Source organism: Indicator indicator, chromosome 12, assembly GCF_027791375.1.
Source record: "Indicator indicator isolate 239-I01 chromosome 12, UM_Iind_1.1, whole genome shotgun sequence".
NCBI lineage: Eukaryota > Metazoa > Chordata > Aves > Piciformes > Indicatoridae > Indicator > Indicator indicator.
The window spans coordinates 19906381-19922095 of NC_072021.1; the positions used below are offsets into that span (position 1 = coordinate 19906381).

Here is a 15715-nt window from a genome sequence, read left to right on the forward strand (position 1 = left end):
GGCTGAAAGGACACAGCTTTATTTTCCAGAGTTTATATATATATATCTATCTATCTTATTCACATAAACATATACATATGTATTTTATATAAAAATTTCTTAGAGTACAAATCAAGTTGCAGCCAAACTGACACTAAATATTGACTATTAAGCTGTAAGGAAATTAATGGAGTTTTGAAACCTGACATCAGATGAGGTTGCTATTCAACACTTTAGGACAGAAGCAACAAAACCCACAGTATCCAATTGAGCTACCTTCCCTGAAAGATACTCCCCCTACTTCTGGTCAGTGTTAGCAGCAGTACTCACAGCTGGAGTGGAGCACATGGAGAGCATGTCAATGGAGAGCATGGCAAAAGGCATTTTATGCATAACTCTAAAATGTTCTCCATCATCTGTAACTACATTAATACAGCAGAACTTGTTACAATTTCTTATTTGCATTTTAAAGAGCCTAATTAGTACTTTATCAAAAAGCAGTTCTCCTAGGTGTTAAAAATGCTCTGCTGCTTTTGTTTCATATTATAAACAAGATTACTGATTTGAAAAGGGATTTGGTATTTGGATGTAACTCGTAGGGAACTTCATGCAATTCAAACACTAACCCTACAATTTACTAACAAAAATACCACATCAGCTAAAGCATGCTGCACTGTACCACTGGGGAAGAAATATTCTCAGCAGTCCAGTACACTACAATTCAATTTTACCTGTTGGCTCAGTTCATTTGGAAAAAAAAAATAAAAAAAGCTGAAATTCAGTGAGAGAAAGGATTAATAACCTTTACAAACTTCCACAGAAGAAAGGATGCACCATTTCATATTACTGAATGATGAAAAATGCAGTGGTTATATCATCTGAGTTTGAACTCCAGTAATAACTTGAATGTCTCTTTTGCAGAGAGTCCATGCAAAAGAGAGAGATCTACCTACAGCTTCAAAATAAGCTGTTAGAAATTTAAATGACAATCTTTGCTTTGGTCCTAAGCACAGGGATAAACATCACAGGCTTCTAAAGGCAGCTCAGCAAGACACAGAACTGTAAGTAATGGCTTCATCAAAAATCTTAAAAATAGATGGTTCTGCTCATTTTGTGTCAGCTGTTATTGTGACAGCTTATCTGGGTCTAAGATCAATTTAGTTCTTTTGGTTCACTTCTGCCTGTGAAATTGTTTCTAAAACCTGCAAAAGGACACAAATTTTTCAGTGAAACTATTTGATGCAAAAGCAGCCATTTACCCAGGCCAGAGTTTTTGTGCTAAACTTTTGCCCAAATGTCACAGGCATCCTGTGACCAGCAAAGGCTGTGTTCCTCCCACGAGACCAGGCAACCTCCATGGTACATTCAAGCTCCCTCATCACCTGGAAATTAGGACCTGCAGCTCTCACTGCAGTTACTCATCACAAGACTCACATCATCAAGAGACTATGTCTCTTAAATACACAAACACAGATATAAAAATAAAGCAAGCTAGCCCCAAGAGCCCAAGCTCACCATTCCTATAGGAGGTTTACAGAAACATTAATTTCTTTAGAAGATGCAGGGTTCAGGAAACCCATCAAGTTTCAGGAAAAGCTTTATATGCTGTAATGGGGCCTTTAATGCACTGCGTGGGATTTTGCATGCTCTGACTGACATTAACACTTCTCTATCATTTGTTTCAGGAGCAGAACAGGGACTAAATCTCTGTAGCACATTTCCAGTCTTGTCTTTCATTATCCAAAATAGAAGTACATCCTCAAACTGAGGGAGAGCGGAGGAAATCTTTAATTCACAGGTGCACCTAACCAGAGCAGGTGATGACTAGGTCCATTTGTAGCCTGTGCTGGATGATACCATTAGATTTTTATGAGAAAAGCAACCTAAAGCATTTAAAAATGCTTTGGGAGGGGAGGGGGAGAGGCTAGAAAATTAAGTAAGTGTTGTTCTTTCAGTTTGAGGTTAGCTTAGGTGCTGTTAATGAAGGAAAATAAAGGCCATAACTGCACAAGAGCTGCTGAGGTTTAAAACATTTTAGTTTTGTGAAGGACACATGGCAAAGGTTTTCTCCTCATTTGTTTGTTTTTCTTAGACAGAAAAGCCTGTAACTAAACCTGAAATCTCAAAGGTTTTTGTATACCTCACCCAAGTCTCCTGTTGAACATCTGCATTTTTATCAGTCCATCAGAAAGCAAATACTGAGATAAACAGTGTTGCCGCAAGGATGGGTCCTTTCTTTTACCTTGTCATTTGGATTCCACCTGAGCAGACAGAAAGCCTCTTTCTGATTGCAGCTGGATAAGTACTGGGCTCTACAGCCTAATTTTGACAGTGCTGAGCACCCACAGCTCATACAAAATCAATGAGGGCTGCAAGCAGTGTTGAAAAACAAACGACGAATAACTTTCAGTACATGACAATATGTTCCAGTTTTTTGCCTGTTCCTATTTCTGTCTCATTCCTACACTATTTAGAAATGGCTCCCATAGTCACCATATTTTTCTTCTTTTTGTTCTCTAAACAGCACATTACTTTTTCATAAGATGTAATTTTTCCTGCCACTGAGACCCGTACTTTTCCCGATTGTCTCAATGTTTCTTTCTAATGTCTGGGACTTACTTTTATTTGTCATGAGTCTAATCTTCTCTCTGCCTTTGCAATTAGTTTTACCGTACATCAAACATTGTTCACAGAGATTTGTTGTCTGAAATGCAAGAAAAACTCTTAGAAGCTAGGGGAGATGTTATCATTCAGCTTGATTCTCTGATTTTGGACAAGATGTCGGCAGTGCAGAGATTCGGTGCTTTATGTAAAATGATTGTCTGTGTCTTATGAAGGTACTTTTTGTATATAATTGTTAAAGAAAGAAACTAGAGATAAGAAAGGCAAGAGCCAAATATTCAATCAATCTGATTTTATAATACTTCTACCTTCCAAATCCCTTATTTAGAATCCTAGTGGTCTGTACAAAGCTGCAAGCTTGGAACAGAGTTCTTTTCTGAGATGCGGAACAGAGTTCTTTTCTCAGATGCACAACAGAGAAGTAGAAGTAAAATAATTTTCCGATATAGACTTATTTCTAAAGCTCTCTTGTTTGGATGGATCTTGGATTCATACCTCTGCTCCCTCAGCTAAAAGGAGAAATCAGGCCACAGCTGCAGCAAGGCTGAATTTGCTCCTCACCTAAAGGCAGTGTTAAAGATAACGCTTTTTCCGATGTACAAAGCAAGAAAAAAGAAATCGATAAATCATTTTCCAAAACTAATAACAGAGACAACATCTGTACTTGTGGAGTGTCCTGATTTGAGCTAAACCAGAACCAATTCTTTGTTAATAGAGAGCATCTGTCATTCATTTAGTGGCCAGCACAGCCTCAGCCCATGGCAGGCAGAGAAGCTACCCAGAGGCAGGATCACAGAAGTATCAAAGTGGTGCCTGGAGGCAATGATAGGTGGTCTGTATCTAAATGAAGGTGTTGGTCAGCTTGATCATCACACCTACCAATGACTCTCAGCAAGATTCTCCCACCCAGATGAAGAGTGCATCCAAGGAGAAAGAGCTCAGTGATCACAGCTACACTGCTGAACAATCAGAAGCTGTTAGTAAAGCAGCAAGAATTATGTATACTGAAAATTTCTTTAACGAAAATGGAACAGAATCATTAAGAGATTCATCTGTAGTGGGATATTTTTGTTTTAAAAATGGTTGTTTTATTCAAGGCAAGCAAGACGTGCTTGCGAGATGTGGAGTTTGAATGGGAAGAACCTGCCTAAAAATCTGCTTTGTGTGGACTTAAACCAGAGGGCAGCAGAACTCAGGCTCATGTTTACAGTAAGAGCACATGGAGGATTTTCCTCAGCTTTCTGAAGTTCTCAGATAATGTTCATCAAGCTGATATAAACCAGCACTGCAGCAAAGGAAGCAGTTCAGGTCTTCCTTCCTCTCTTAGTTATTTGCCCTTGCCTTGTGCCATTCCTGCTCTGGGATCACAAATGTCCACGTGGCTGTACGGTGAACTAAATCTGAGTAAAAATTACTCTGGGAAAGAACAAGAACATTCATTGTCTCCCTGCTGTAGTTCATGGTGGGGCCACATAAATGCTTATGCTGGCAGATGGGAGAAGGAAGTTTGGAAAAATAAGACTTTCTTTTTTAGCAGTGGGACTGTCTTTAACCAGTCATAAAATAGCACTGTTGCTAATCTCAGAATAAACCTATTCATTTCAGAGACTCAAGCAAAATAAGAAGTTAGTTTAGGTTGGAAAAGATCTTTAGGATCATTGAGTCCAACTGTTATCCTAATCCTGCCAAGCCCACCACTAAACTACATCCCTGGGCAGCCTGTCCTAATGCTTGGTAACCTTTTTAGTGAAGATATTTGTCTTAATATCCAGAGTAAACCTTCCGTGGTGCAACTTAAGGCCATTCCCTCTTGTCCTATCACTTGTTACATGGGAGAAGAGACTGCCATCTAACTCGCTACAACCTCCTTTTAGGCAGTTGCAGGGAGTGATAAGGTCTTCCCTGAGCCTCCTTTTATTTCCAGGCTAAACAATCCCAGTTCCCTCAGCCATTCCTCATAAGACTTGTTCTCTAGAGCCTTCAGCTTCATTGCCCGTCTTTGGACATGCAAAATTTAAATGATAGGGAGATTACTCAGTGGCAGAAAGAACTGTACTCATGATCTGGGAACTTTTATGTGATCTGTGGAGGAACTGAGGACCAAGCAGCAGCCATTGCACACTCCCTGAGCTCAAGGATTTCTGTCTGCCTGACATTAGCTCTGGAACTGCCTTGCTCTAAGTTAGTGATGACTGGCTGCAGCGGAAAAATGCATTTGAGAGTTTCAGATGTTTGATTCAAAAATAAAAAAAATACTGTAAGAGAAAAACTATATCATTACTGTTCTTCCTGGAGCCATAATCCAAGATACCAAGCTGTACTTCAATCCACCCAATGACAGAAGAAACAACTAAGTCATAACAACTAAGCTCATCAAATATTTTATCTCCTCCCAGACTATCATCCATGAAAAGTGGCCTTTTTTTTTTTTTTTCCTTCAAGCAAAAGATAAATCAGTTGGAAATTCCTTCTTAGGACTCCAATGCCTTCACAGTAAACTGCAGTTGGCCAGTAAAAGTGGTGATGGAAGGACGTGCAATCTGGTCATCTGTGATATGAGAGATTGCTAGAATCCAGAGATGTTACAGAGTTTGAGAAAGCCACTACTGCATCTGGGGAAGAAGAGCATCAAGAAGCAACAGGAGATATCAGAGGTGATATCAGCTGGGGCACTGCTTAACTGCAGCTTTCATAAAAGCAGCAGCTGTCTGCTGAACTTTTAACAGACTTCCCAAATCATCTGCAAAGTGACTAGATTTCTAAGCAACAGTGAAAACGTTAGTACCCGCACTTAGCCTGGACATACTCTTAAACAGCCAAATGTGGAATATTCCACTTGCGTCAGATTTGATATCTACATTAGCTAGAAGTTAGATTATCTCCTGATATTTCAGCACTTATGTCAGATATTACTATATTTGTAAATATTTTAGGAACATTCAGTCAAGATAAGTCAATTAGGATGCCTACCCTTTGCCACGGCCTCTTTGTGCATGAAATATTTTTAATATTGAAGGTCAAGAAGAAACAGCTACTTCTTCTTCTGTTAACATAATATGACTCTAAGCAAAGCTGACTTCAATAAAGACATCTCTGAAACTTTTAGACTGTTTTATTGAATAGTGTTCAAGGTGTTGCCTTCAAAGCTGGAAGCATGTTTGCTTTAGAAACAGAACAGTAGTAGCATAAGACATATTTTATGCACTGCATACACAACTCAGACTCAACAAAGACAGATGCAAATAAAAAATAATTGTAATAAATCATCTGAACACAACTGCTTTTAATATTTCATCACAGTCCTCACAATGACAAACTATTGGTACCAACAAGTCACTGAAACATTGCAGCCTCATTTCCTTGCCTTTGCAAAGCACTTGAGATTCATATGATGACATAGTCCTTTGGTCTTCCACACACTTGCTGAGGAGCTTCTCAAGTTCACAGAGAAGTCCAAACTGGTTGTAGAAAAAGCTGCAGTTTACTTGAAAGTCACTACTAGACATAGACCAATGTCAAGCACAGTACTCCTATGTACTTCCTCAGAAAACATCAGCTTGTGTTTCTCCTATTACTAGCTGCAGAAAAAACTACCCAAATCTTAGCAGAGACTGTACCTCTAAAGCCAAATTTATTTTCAAGTTGTGGTATCTGATTTTTGCAGTAGAGCAGAGGCTTAGTAGTCACACACACAGTAGAGCAGAGGCTTAGTAATTGCACATACACAACATGTGTGCATGTTATCCTAATGTGCCAAGTCACAGGCTCCCGCTTCATGGCGCCAGTCAAGACTGAGAATGTTTTTGCTCAGCTCTGCAAACTATCTTCTCACCTGCCTGGCTTAATGATAACAGAATAAACTCAGAATATCACAGATTCCAAAGTCAATACATCACTAATTACCTCTGAGCATGTGTGGGTGTTTTAGGTGACCATTGCAACATCTTGCCCTCTGAGGCTTAAAGGTGAAATGACAGCATTAAACACCAGTGCCGTCACTTTCAAGCCAGGTTGAAAACTTTGTACATGCACTACCTTATCAAATCCAGCTTTAAATTAAATCTGGGTTGAAATCAAAGCCATTAGCTCTCTGACAAGCATAAATCTACTATTCACCTAGCAGAAGCAGATGCTGGTATATTTTTAAATATTCCATAGCTGCCTATTTTTATTGCTACAACATGCCCGCAGAACCCTATTTAGGAAGCATGTAGCATCTCTGGAATTTTTAGTTAAATGTACTGATCCTGCTTTCTTGTGAAAGCATCACCCATTTTTGCCTGCTAGCTATAGTCCAGAATGTAATGGAGATATTTGTCAAAAATATCTCCCACTGACACAAGGTCCCACTGAGCAGACATGTTATTTTCCAGTTCTGCTATGCTTACTTCCACAAGATCAAATAAGAGCTAGAATGCTATTAATGCACTTAATGACACGTTCTTGCAATACATTCAGTCAAATATAGCAAGACAGAATGACTGAGTCTAGGACAGTGAGACCTGAGACAAGTGATTCTGAACAGCTGCTGGCATGAAATCCAGTATTTGCAACACTTCACTGTTTTGGTAGTACAAGATAGTGCAAGGACTGGAAGACTCATCACTGCTCAGTACAATAAAAAAACTTTCTACTATTTCTACTCTTTGATTCACATATAACCCAGAGGCTCACAAAGGATTATGTCTATTAAAACACAAGGCTTGGCTGTGGCAATGCACATTCTGTCTTAGGATATGCACAAACTAAAGAGCTGCTTGGCATGTGCCCTTGTCATGTCCTCCACCCACACGGTGGTTTCTATGTTCTTGTTTTATGCAGTGCTGTCATTAAACCCACAGAAACTACAACAGCTATTAAAACACATTCTAAATGTGTATAAGGCATAGCCCTTACAGTGAACTCCTTTCCTGTTCATACTGTGTTAACATAAAATTTAAAAGTGGCACCATCATGAGAAGTCACTGGGTCCTGTTCTCCACCAGTCCTCTCTCATCCCTCATACAGTTCCACTTCACATGTTGAGATAAGAAAAAAGTTCTCCAATCTCTGTGTTAGAACTTCTGCTGATGGAAAGACAAGACATTTAGGTGCTGGAGTGTCTCCAAATGTCAATTGTCAGTAACAGAACTTGTCAGTCTACAGACCTGCTTATTCTAACACCGCAATGTGTTACAGCATCATGCAGGGAGTCAGCTGCTGCCTTTTAATTTCAGACCTAGGAACCAGAGTAATGCCTTATGATTTTGACTCAAAAAACTCACAGTGACCACAACACATTAGGCAAAAATCAGCAAAACCAAGTAACTTTTAAGTAAAGGCATAAAAACACAAGTACCCTTTTGGTTGGTAAAGGATCATTCTCAGCAGCATCCAGAGCACAGTGCAATGCCAAAAAATAACAGGGGGAAATACAGTTCCTAGGCAAAATAAATTAAAACCTGGACATAAATAAGATGTCACCCTTCATTTTGAGTGGTCCAAAGTATTACAAAGTAATGAACTACATCAGAACCAAAAAGAATTCACATTCTGCTCTCTAGCTGAACACTAGAAGTTGACCCATTGTTAATACCATCTTGGGCAGAAGAATCCAGAAGTGATCACTTCATCAACCTCCAAGTAGTAAATGATTTCGTATAGAGTGCAAGAATGAAAAAAAAAAAAACCAAACCCAAATCACAGTTTCCCATACTTATATGCTAACCAAACCTACTAGAATTCCAATTTTGTAGAAGAAATGAGATCTCTACTTACTTTCACAGAGACGTCTTCTAAGCTTCCCTCGAATTTTATCAATGGCATTGTAATCAGACACATGAAACACATGAGCAGACTTGGGCTCTGAAGCAATTTCATCAAGTTCTTCTTTTAAGGCTTCACCAACACCCACAGCAAAGATCCTAATTCCAGCCTGATGGGCTGCAGTGGCTGGATCCAAGACATAATCCTGGCTTCTTCCATCAGTCAAAAGGATAGCCACTTTTTTAACAGTTTGATCGCTAAGTCTCCCACCAGCTTCTTTGGAAAAGCTGTAGGTGTTGATGTACCTGAGAGCATCTCCAGTGTTTGTATTACCCCCATAATACTTAATTTTTCGTGCAGCCTCTTTGATTTCCTCACGTGTTTTATACTTTCCCAGGTCGAACTCCGTTGTCGGACGATCACTGTATCGCACCACACCTACACGGGTTTTGTCTGGGCCAATCTCAAAAGTTTCCACCAAATTAGACACCCACTGTCGAACTTTCTCAAAATCTTCTTTTCCAACGCTGGAGGAGGCATCCAAGATAAAGACAAGGTCATAGTGAACGTTCTTGCAACCTGCAGGATTGCCAGAAAATATTGCTAAGGGAAGATGAAAGAAGAGTGCCAGACATACCAAATATTCCCTGGGCAAGGCTCCCTAGTGAGCAGTTTGGAGGAGGCAGCAAACCCTTTCCCTGTCCTACGGGGAAAGTATAGATTCTCAGCCTTTCTTTCTTGTGATTCACCTCATCTGTTTCAGAACATCTACAGACCAGCATACAATTCGCTTTGAAATGCAAACCCTTTCTCTCCCTGCACCATGAACTGCCTCTTCTGATCAATCTTTCACCTACTTCATCTGCATGCATATGAAGCTTTATTTTTTAAACTTCATTGCAGTGCCTTTGCTCAGGCAATGCTCTGAAATGACCTTGGCAGATCAAGAGGCCTGCCCTGACTGTGCCTATGCCAGTGCCAATTCCGATTGTGATAGTGAGGCTTTCATGTTCTCTCTTGCATTAATATTATGACCTATATATGCATAGCTAGAAGTAGGTTTTTTTGCTCAGCATATGTTGATGAAGCAAGTTTATAATAAGATTCTTTTGATTCTGAGTTGCTCTCCCATTTACTATTGACTAAAGGATGACTGAGTGAATTCTGTGATGGCTTCCTTGACAGCAAAGGGCAGCTGCTTCATAAGGGAAAAGTTCACTTATCCCCACAACCACCCTTCTGCTTCCAGTCATGATATTGGTAGTCTGAGGCTTGTGTAATCCAAAAAGCAAATGTATTTTAATTGCAGCTTGCTTGTCCTATGAAGTCAGACTGTCAGATGCCTGCCAAGAAAATAGACCTCACAGGAGATGTTTTCTATCCATTTCTGAATAGCTACAAGCAAGAAGGCAGCAGATTAAGTGTCCCACAGATGTCAAAGATTTATCAACATAATGGTCCAACTGGACTAAATGTATATATATGCATATGTTTATTTAATTCACTATTATAGGCCACAGTCCTTAACAAATAATGATTTTTAAAGATTAAAAGTTGCTCTACAAAATCAATTTGTCTATGGTCACAACCATCATTCATTGCTTATTCATTATTTCTTGTCTCACATAGTCTCACAAAATACTATTTCTTCTTTGAACCAAGGGTAAAAAGTTAATTTGACCTGTCAGGTGGAGAGCAAAGCACATACAACATGATACAAAAGCTGGTCCACACCAGTGCTTGTGCCCTTTTTTCTCCCAGAGTAACAGGGCTTGGAGTTGCTGTGGTTGAGGCCCCATCCCTGGAGACATTCAACATCAAACTTGATGGAGCCCTGGGCAACCCAATCTAATTGGCAATGCCCTGCTCACTGCAGGGAAGACGGACAAAATAGCCTTCGTAGGTCCGTCCTAACCTGAGGCACTCTGATTCAGTGATTCAGTGACATCACACATGGTTCATCCAGTCAAGCACTTGCTCGACAGCCAGCTCAGAGAACAGAAATATGAATCATGCTACTCAGAGTGGGGGAAATGATGCCATCGCCATATTTCCTCACTGAGTTCTAGCGTTTCAGCCTATAGAAAGGTCATGAAGTCTTCTACACCTAGATTTGACTTTCAGAAAGCACAAATTACCTCTGGTGTTTTTAATAATCCTGTGGCTATGCACTTCCTCTGAAGAGGACAAGAATCTCAGAACAGTCCACTACACTGGACAGTGTGGGTATGTCAGCCCCATGAAGAGGATTTGCCTTCAGATAAGAGTAAAGGCATTATAGGTAGCAATTCCAACACTGTAAGTCAGTGCTCATGATATTGCATAATGGCCATGAAAGAGGCTGACTATACACACAGTGTGTTGTAGGTAACAATGAAAAATGACCATCATCTAATACTGTGTTAACTTCTGCAGCACAGTACAGCCCAGGTGCTGCCATTCCTTCAATCTCTATGGGTACAACCTATGCACGTTCAATTAGGATCCCACTGGGAACAACCCAGCTACATGAGATCATATTGCAAATAATCTGTCCACATTGGGGTTCTGTTCTGTGATGGCATTTTGTCAGTGGAGGAATGCTTATCTCTAAACACAGAACACAGAAGGATCTGGATGGAAAAACTCTCCAAAAGGCAATCAGAGTGGAGAGACAACAGTATATATCATTTTATATCATGATGCAAGTTACATTACATCTCTGTAAATCACCTAGACTGTCAAGTGTATTTCTGCTTGATTTTTGCAAAATATAAATTATAGAATATATAACAGCAAAAGGTAAGCAACAAGTCTCCCTTTTCCCACCCTAAAAATGAATCATTATTATATTAATTTAGTCTGCCTGAAAGAATGTTAATTAAGTGAAACTAACTAGAGTATAAAAAGATTTGACTATAAACCCCATACAGTACAGACCTTCCTGTTGCTTATTTTAATGACTCCCAGCAGGTGAAATGACTGCAATTTAAAAACAAACAGAACAGACAGAATGAATCCTGTGTGTTCAATAGCAATGAGCTTTAAAAGGTTAAGGTTTAAAAAGTGATGCCTTTTCAAGCAGTGTTACATGGAAGAAAAAGATCCTGGTCTTTCAGGATCATTTTCTTAGAGTCAGTGATTCTTTATTTACAGACGTGATGGGAGTGTGATGAAATGCTGCCGAAAAGCTTTTAGTAAATATTAATCTCCATTTTTAGCACCATAATGTTCACTGCTGGACAAAACTGATTGTTTTCCAAGAATGCTATAATAATATTGTTTACTGCCAGGAACAGTTCATGTTATGGGAATACAGGGGATTATTCATAGAAAGTGAACTTTCAGTTTTGTAATTACAGGAATGCTCTCTGGAAGCATAATTCCAGGAGCTGTGTTCATCCACTCAGACAGTAAAGTGCTTTGCAACATCCCCCTTAAAAACGTTCACAAGCAAGCCCTAAGCCCAAAACTATTTAAAGTAATCACTGAATGAACATAAAAGTAGCACCACCATACTCTTCCTGTGACTGATCCACAGGCAGGGGGAAAAAAAAAAAAGAGAGAGATTTCACTTTGTTTTGTTACAAAGTACTTATTTCTGTTAAAGTTCACCCACAAAGCCTCACACAGATCACATAACAAAACTGTAAACCAGCTATTCCTTAGACTGAGATAAGGTCTAAGACAGCCTTTTCTTTCTTGGAAATTACACAGGCTTACAGAATACTGTCTTTCTTAGAAAAAGAGACAGAAAGCCTCCATTTCAAAGTACCTTTAGGCTTTTATATCAATAAAATGCATGTGTGTGCAACCATTTTCTGCACCTGAGATGTAGCATCACTCAGCCAGATAACTCTTCCTTCTACCCTCCAAAAAGCAACATGTCCTTGTCAAGGCTGCCTATAGGAACAGTCCTTCAGCTGCACGATCCTCTAATGCATTCAGCGGCACATGGGGGAGAGTGCTTGTCAGCACAGGCCAAAAGCCATGCCATGGACCATGGTAGCAACTAACAGTATGAACCCTGGCCCTGTTTAGCTCACTAGGAAAAGTCCTAGACAGGTCTAATCTGACTCCCGCTAAAGGCAACAGAAGAAGTGATCTCCATGCCAGTGCTGGGTAGATGAAGCAATGTCCAGAGTAAACTGTGTGCTGCTCCCCTTTCTGTGGGTAGTTGAGTTAACCTTTCTAAGCCTGCAGCAGAACAAGAGACCATACATAAATCACAACCTTGATCCCTGATCTGTTTTCATCCCTAAGGTCTATTTTAGGCCTTTTCAGCAATAAATGTTTTGGGTTTTGCAACTGTTTTCCTCCTCCTTTCCAACAATAGCTTCTCAGACACACAAAAGCCCCAACAGCTACTCAGCGCGAGGCACTAAGCTGAACAGTGCATACCTGCTCTTTGAGCCTCAATTCTCTCCCCGCTGAACGTGAACATGAGAAGAACCAAGAGATGGAGCACACAGCATCTTCCCGTAATGGACATATCCGTATCTCCTTTCTTGTATCAGTTTGTCTTTTCTCTGTGGTGAGAAACTTGCTAGAAATCCAATCTGTAGCCTGGAAAGGAAAATAAAGAGCAAGTGTTATCTCATAGAAACACAAACAGCAGTAATGATGCAAGTCATGGGAGCAATGTTTTGGAGAGTTGTCTCTTCTGTCATTTTACTTGAGTAGACACAAACCACTCAGACAAAGAGGCAGAAGTTCACCTACTTTTCAAAAGCTATATTCTTTCACTGTCTCTATTCAGTGTGCAGCAGCCTGAATGGAAACAGGAGAGAGATTACCAGATTATTATACTTTAATTGAGCCCACTGCCAACTACACAATCAACGCACTGGAGTGGAAACCATTCCTGACCTGGCCCTCCCATGCATTCATCATTAGTAAATACACAGCACAGAGCTGAGATAGAAACCACTGGAAATCACACACAACCAGTTGCCCCTTCACACATTGCTGCTTTCAGTTCCAGAGCTTCAGAAAGGAAGAATGGTAAAAATACACAGCCATTTGCATAAATGTACTTGTTGCTATCAGTCCTTCTCTACACTAGTAAACTCAGAGTTTCAAAACACATTTTGGAACTGCTTAGTCTAAAGGACTGCAAAAGCTCAGGTGGATGATCTTCAGTTTAAGGCCATTGGCCTGAGTTTACCTTGATTAAAGCCACTGAATTCAGCCAGGCAAAGTTTGGCTGAGTGTTTTACCACTAGACCAACTCATTTAAAAAATAAAATTAATTTTAAAAAATTACTTCTTCCCTTTGTTTTACTATTTTTTCTATTAGCTCATAACGTCACTGCAGCTCGCTCTACTGTGTACACACACACAGGAGAAAACAATTTCCACTCTGTAGCTCTTACTGCCTAAGGAATTATTTTAGAAAACTCAGCTCCTAAATCCATCTTTGGTTCTCATGCACACATTTCTTTGTCCATTTTCTGAGGGAATTTCTGCTTCCTCTGTCCTTTAACATGCACATCAGTTTCTCACTGTTGATAGCTGGGTAAAAGCATGAAGAAGATCGCTGCTGCAGGGTCCATTATGTATTCTAGGATATTTCTTTTCAAAGCAGTTGGGTTCTGTGGGAATCACAGGCAAAAAGAATGGTGGTGTCAGCATTTGTTCAAAAGCAGTCTTGATGAATCAAAAGTTGGACCTATCTCTATCATGTATCTCAGAAATAAAGTGCATGCCATGCTAGTTTAGGAAATTTTTAAAAAGGGAAAATCTTATGTAGATGTTGAGACACAGCAGTAAATCCTTATTCCCAGGAAAAAAATACAGCCTCTTACATTTTCAAAAGATCCTATCATATGCATACAAGCAATATATCTACAAAACCTGAACTCTGCAAAAAAACATAAAAGCATGAAAGAAAAAAAAAAAAACCACAAACCAAACCAAACAAACAAAACCCCCACATGCTTAGTCAAGTAGCATCCTTAAATCTAAAGGGCACAAGCAGGTGCTGTAGTTTACACCTCAGCCAGATGATGTCCCTACAAGACAGTGAGGGGCTCGGATTTGAGCAAGCTGGAAAAGGCTGCATGAAAATATCACTGTGCCCTACAGTACTTTTAGAATTTCCTTTCAAATAAATTACTGAAATACTGATCAGGCAGCCACTTGCAGAGGGATCAGGGCAAGGATTACTCAAAATATCTATGGGAGCCTTCATCCCCAGCCTCCTGTGTATTTTTTAGGAAACATTTTTTTCTGGCACTGGTGATGGAAGAGCAGGTTAGTGGTGGCGGCAAGAGATGGGAAACCAGATCTGCCATGCAGCATTCTGTGCTTCCACTGCTGAGTGCTCAAAACATCCTTTCTCTGTGTCTGGGCTTGCACGGCTGCTAAGTTTTATAAATACATTATTACAAACAGTCTTTGTCAGCTGCTAACCCACATGAGACCAGGATAAAAGGAGCAGAGCACCAGCTGGTGTCAGTCAGCAGAACGGCGGCAGGATGGATCAACACTGACTTGACACGCAGTGGATGTGGTGTTGTATGGAGCTTGGTGGATGTGGTTCACTTGGTACATGCATGACTTCTGTGCCAGCACATGACCAGGTCGGAGAGCTGCATCTCTAAGACATCACTCCTCTCCATTCTTTGCCAAAACATTTCAAAAACTCATTGTTTCATTATGCATGCCGGAAGGTGTCTCAGAACAGTCATTTAGGCTAAAAATAGTGGAAAAAAACCTCAAATTGAAGCAGAACATCTGCTTAAAATCTAAATTCATAACTTGTGGAGGCTTTAATATGCATTTGTGGTTCAATGTTATTCTTGCATTCAAGCCAAATACATAATTTTATCCATTTTTATAGCATGAAGAACTGAACCAAGTCTCTTAACTTGCAACTACTTTATGTAGTTTATGGATATATACTGGTGAGAGAAAAATTACCCTGTTCACATTAACAGAACTCATATCACAGCAAGAAATTCTTCAGGGGCATGAGAATAAAGGTTGATGATAAAGCCTTTTTACTAATGGGTTTGTCACTGTGAGACTGAGGCCATTTGAGCATCAGCTGATCAACATTTATTTCCCCTTTCAGGTGAAAAGGTCAAAAAGGAGACAGAAGTGAGACAGTTTAAGCATCAGAAGAAGAACAATAAATTCTGTTTTGTTGATCCTATTTTCAATTGGCCAATGTGGATTTTTTAATTACTATTATATGTAGTTCAGCCTGTCATGTAGGCAATGATTTTCCTGAAAGTACCCTACATTAATGTACATCCATTAAAAATACCTCATCTTTCCTTTTTATCTTACAAACATCTCTTTGGGATTCCCTTGTGACACATTTAGATGCATTAAGTGATATTGCAAACAGAACTAACATGTTCTATCATGTCCAAGTCTATTA

At 39.7% G+C, this 15715-nt stretch overlaps 1 protein-coding gene across 1 annotated transcript in view; it reads right to left on the reverse strand.

Annotated features, from left to right (window-relative positions):
- The window catches only part of COL22A1 (collagen type XXII alpha 1 chain), a 186369-nt gene extending 173552 nt beyond the window's left edge, over positions 1 to 12817 (reverse strand). The window contains exons 1-2 of the mRNA XM_054385294.1: positions 12727 to 12817; positions 8359 to 8925 (exon numbers count right to left, since the gene is read on the reverse strand). Of these exons, the coding sequence (XP_054241269.1) occupies positions 8359 to 8925; positions 12727 to 12817 (658 nt within the window). The remainder of the gene's footprint in view (positions 1 to 8358; positions 8926 to 12726) is intronic.
- Positions 12818 to 15715: the final 2898 nt, after the last annotated feature.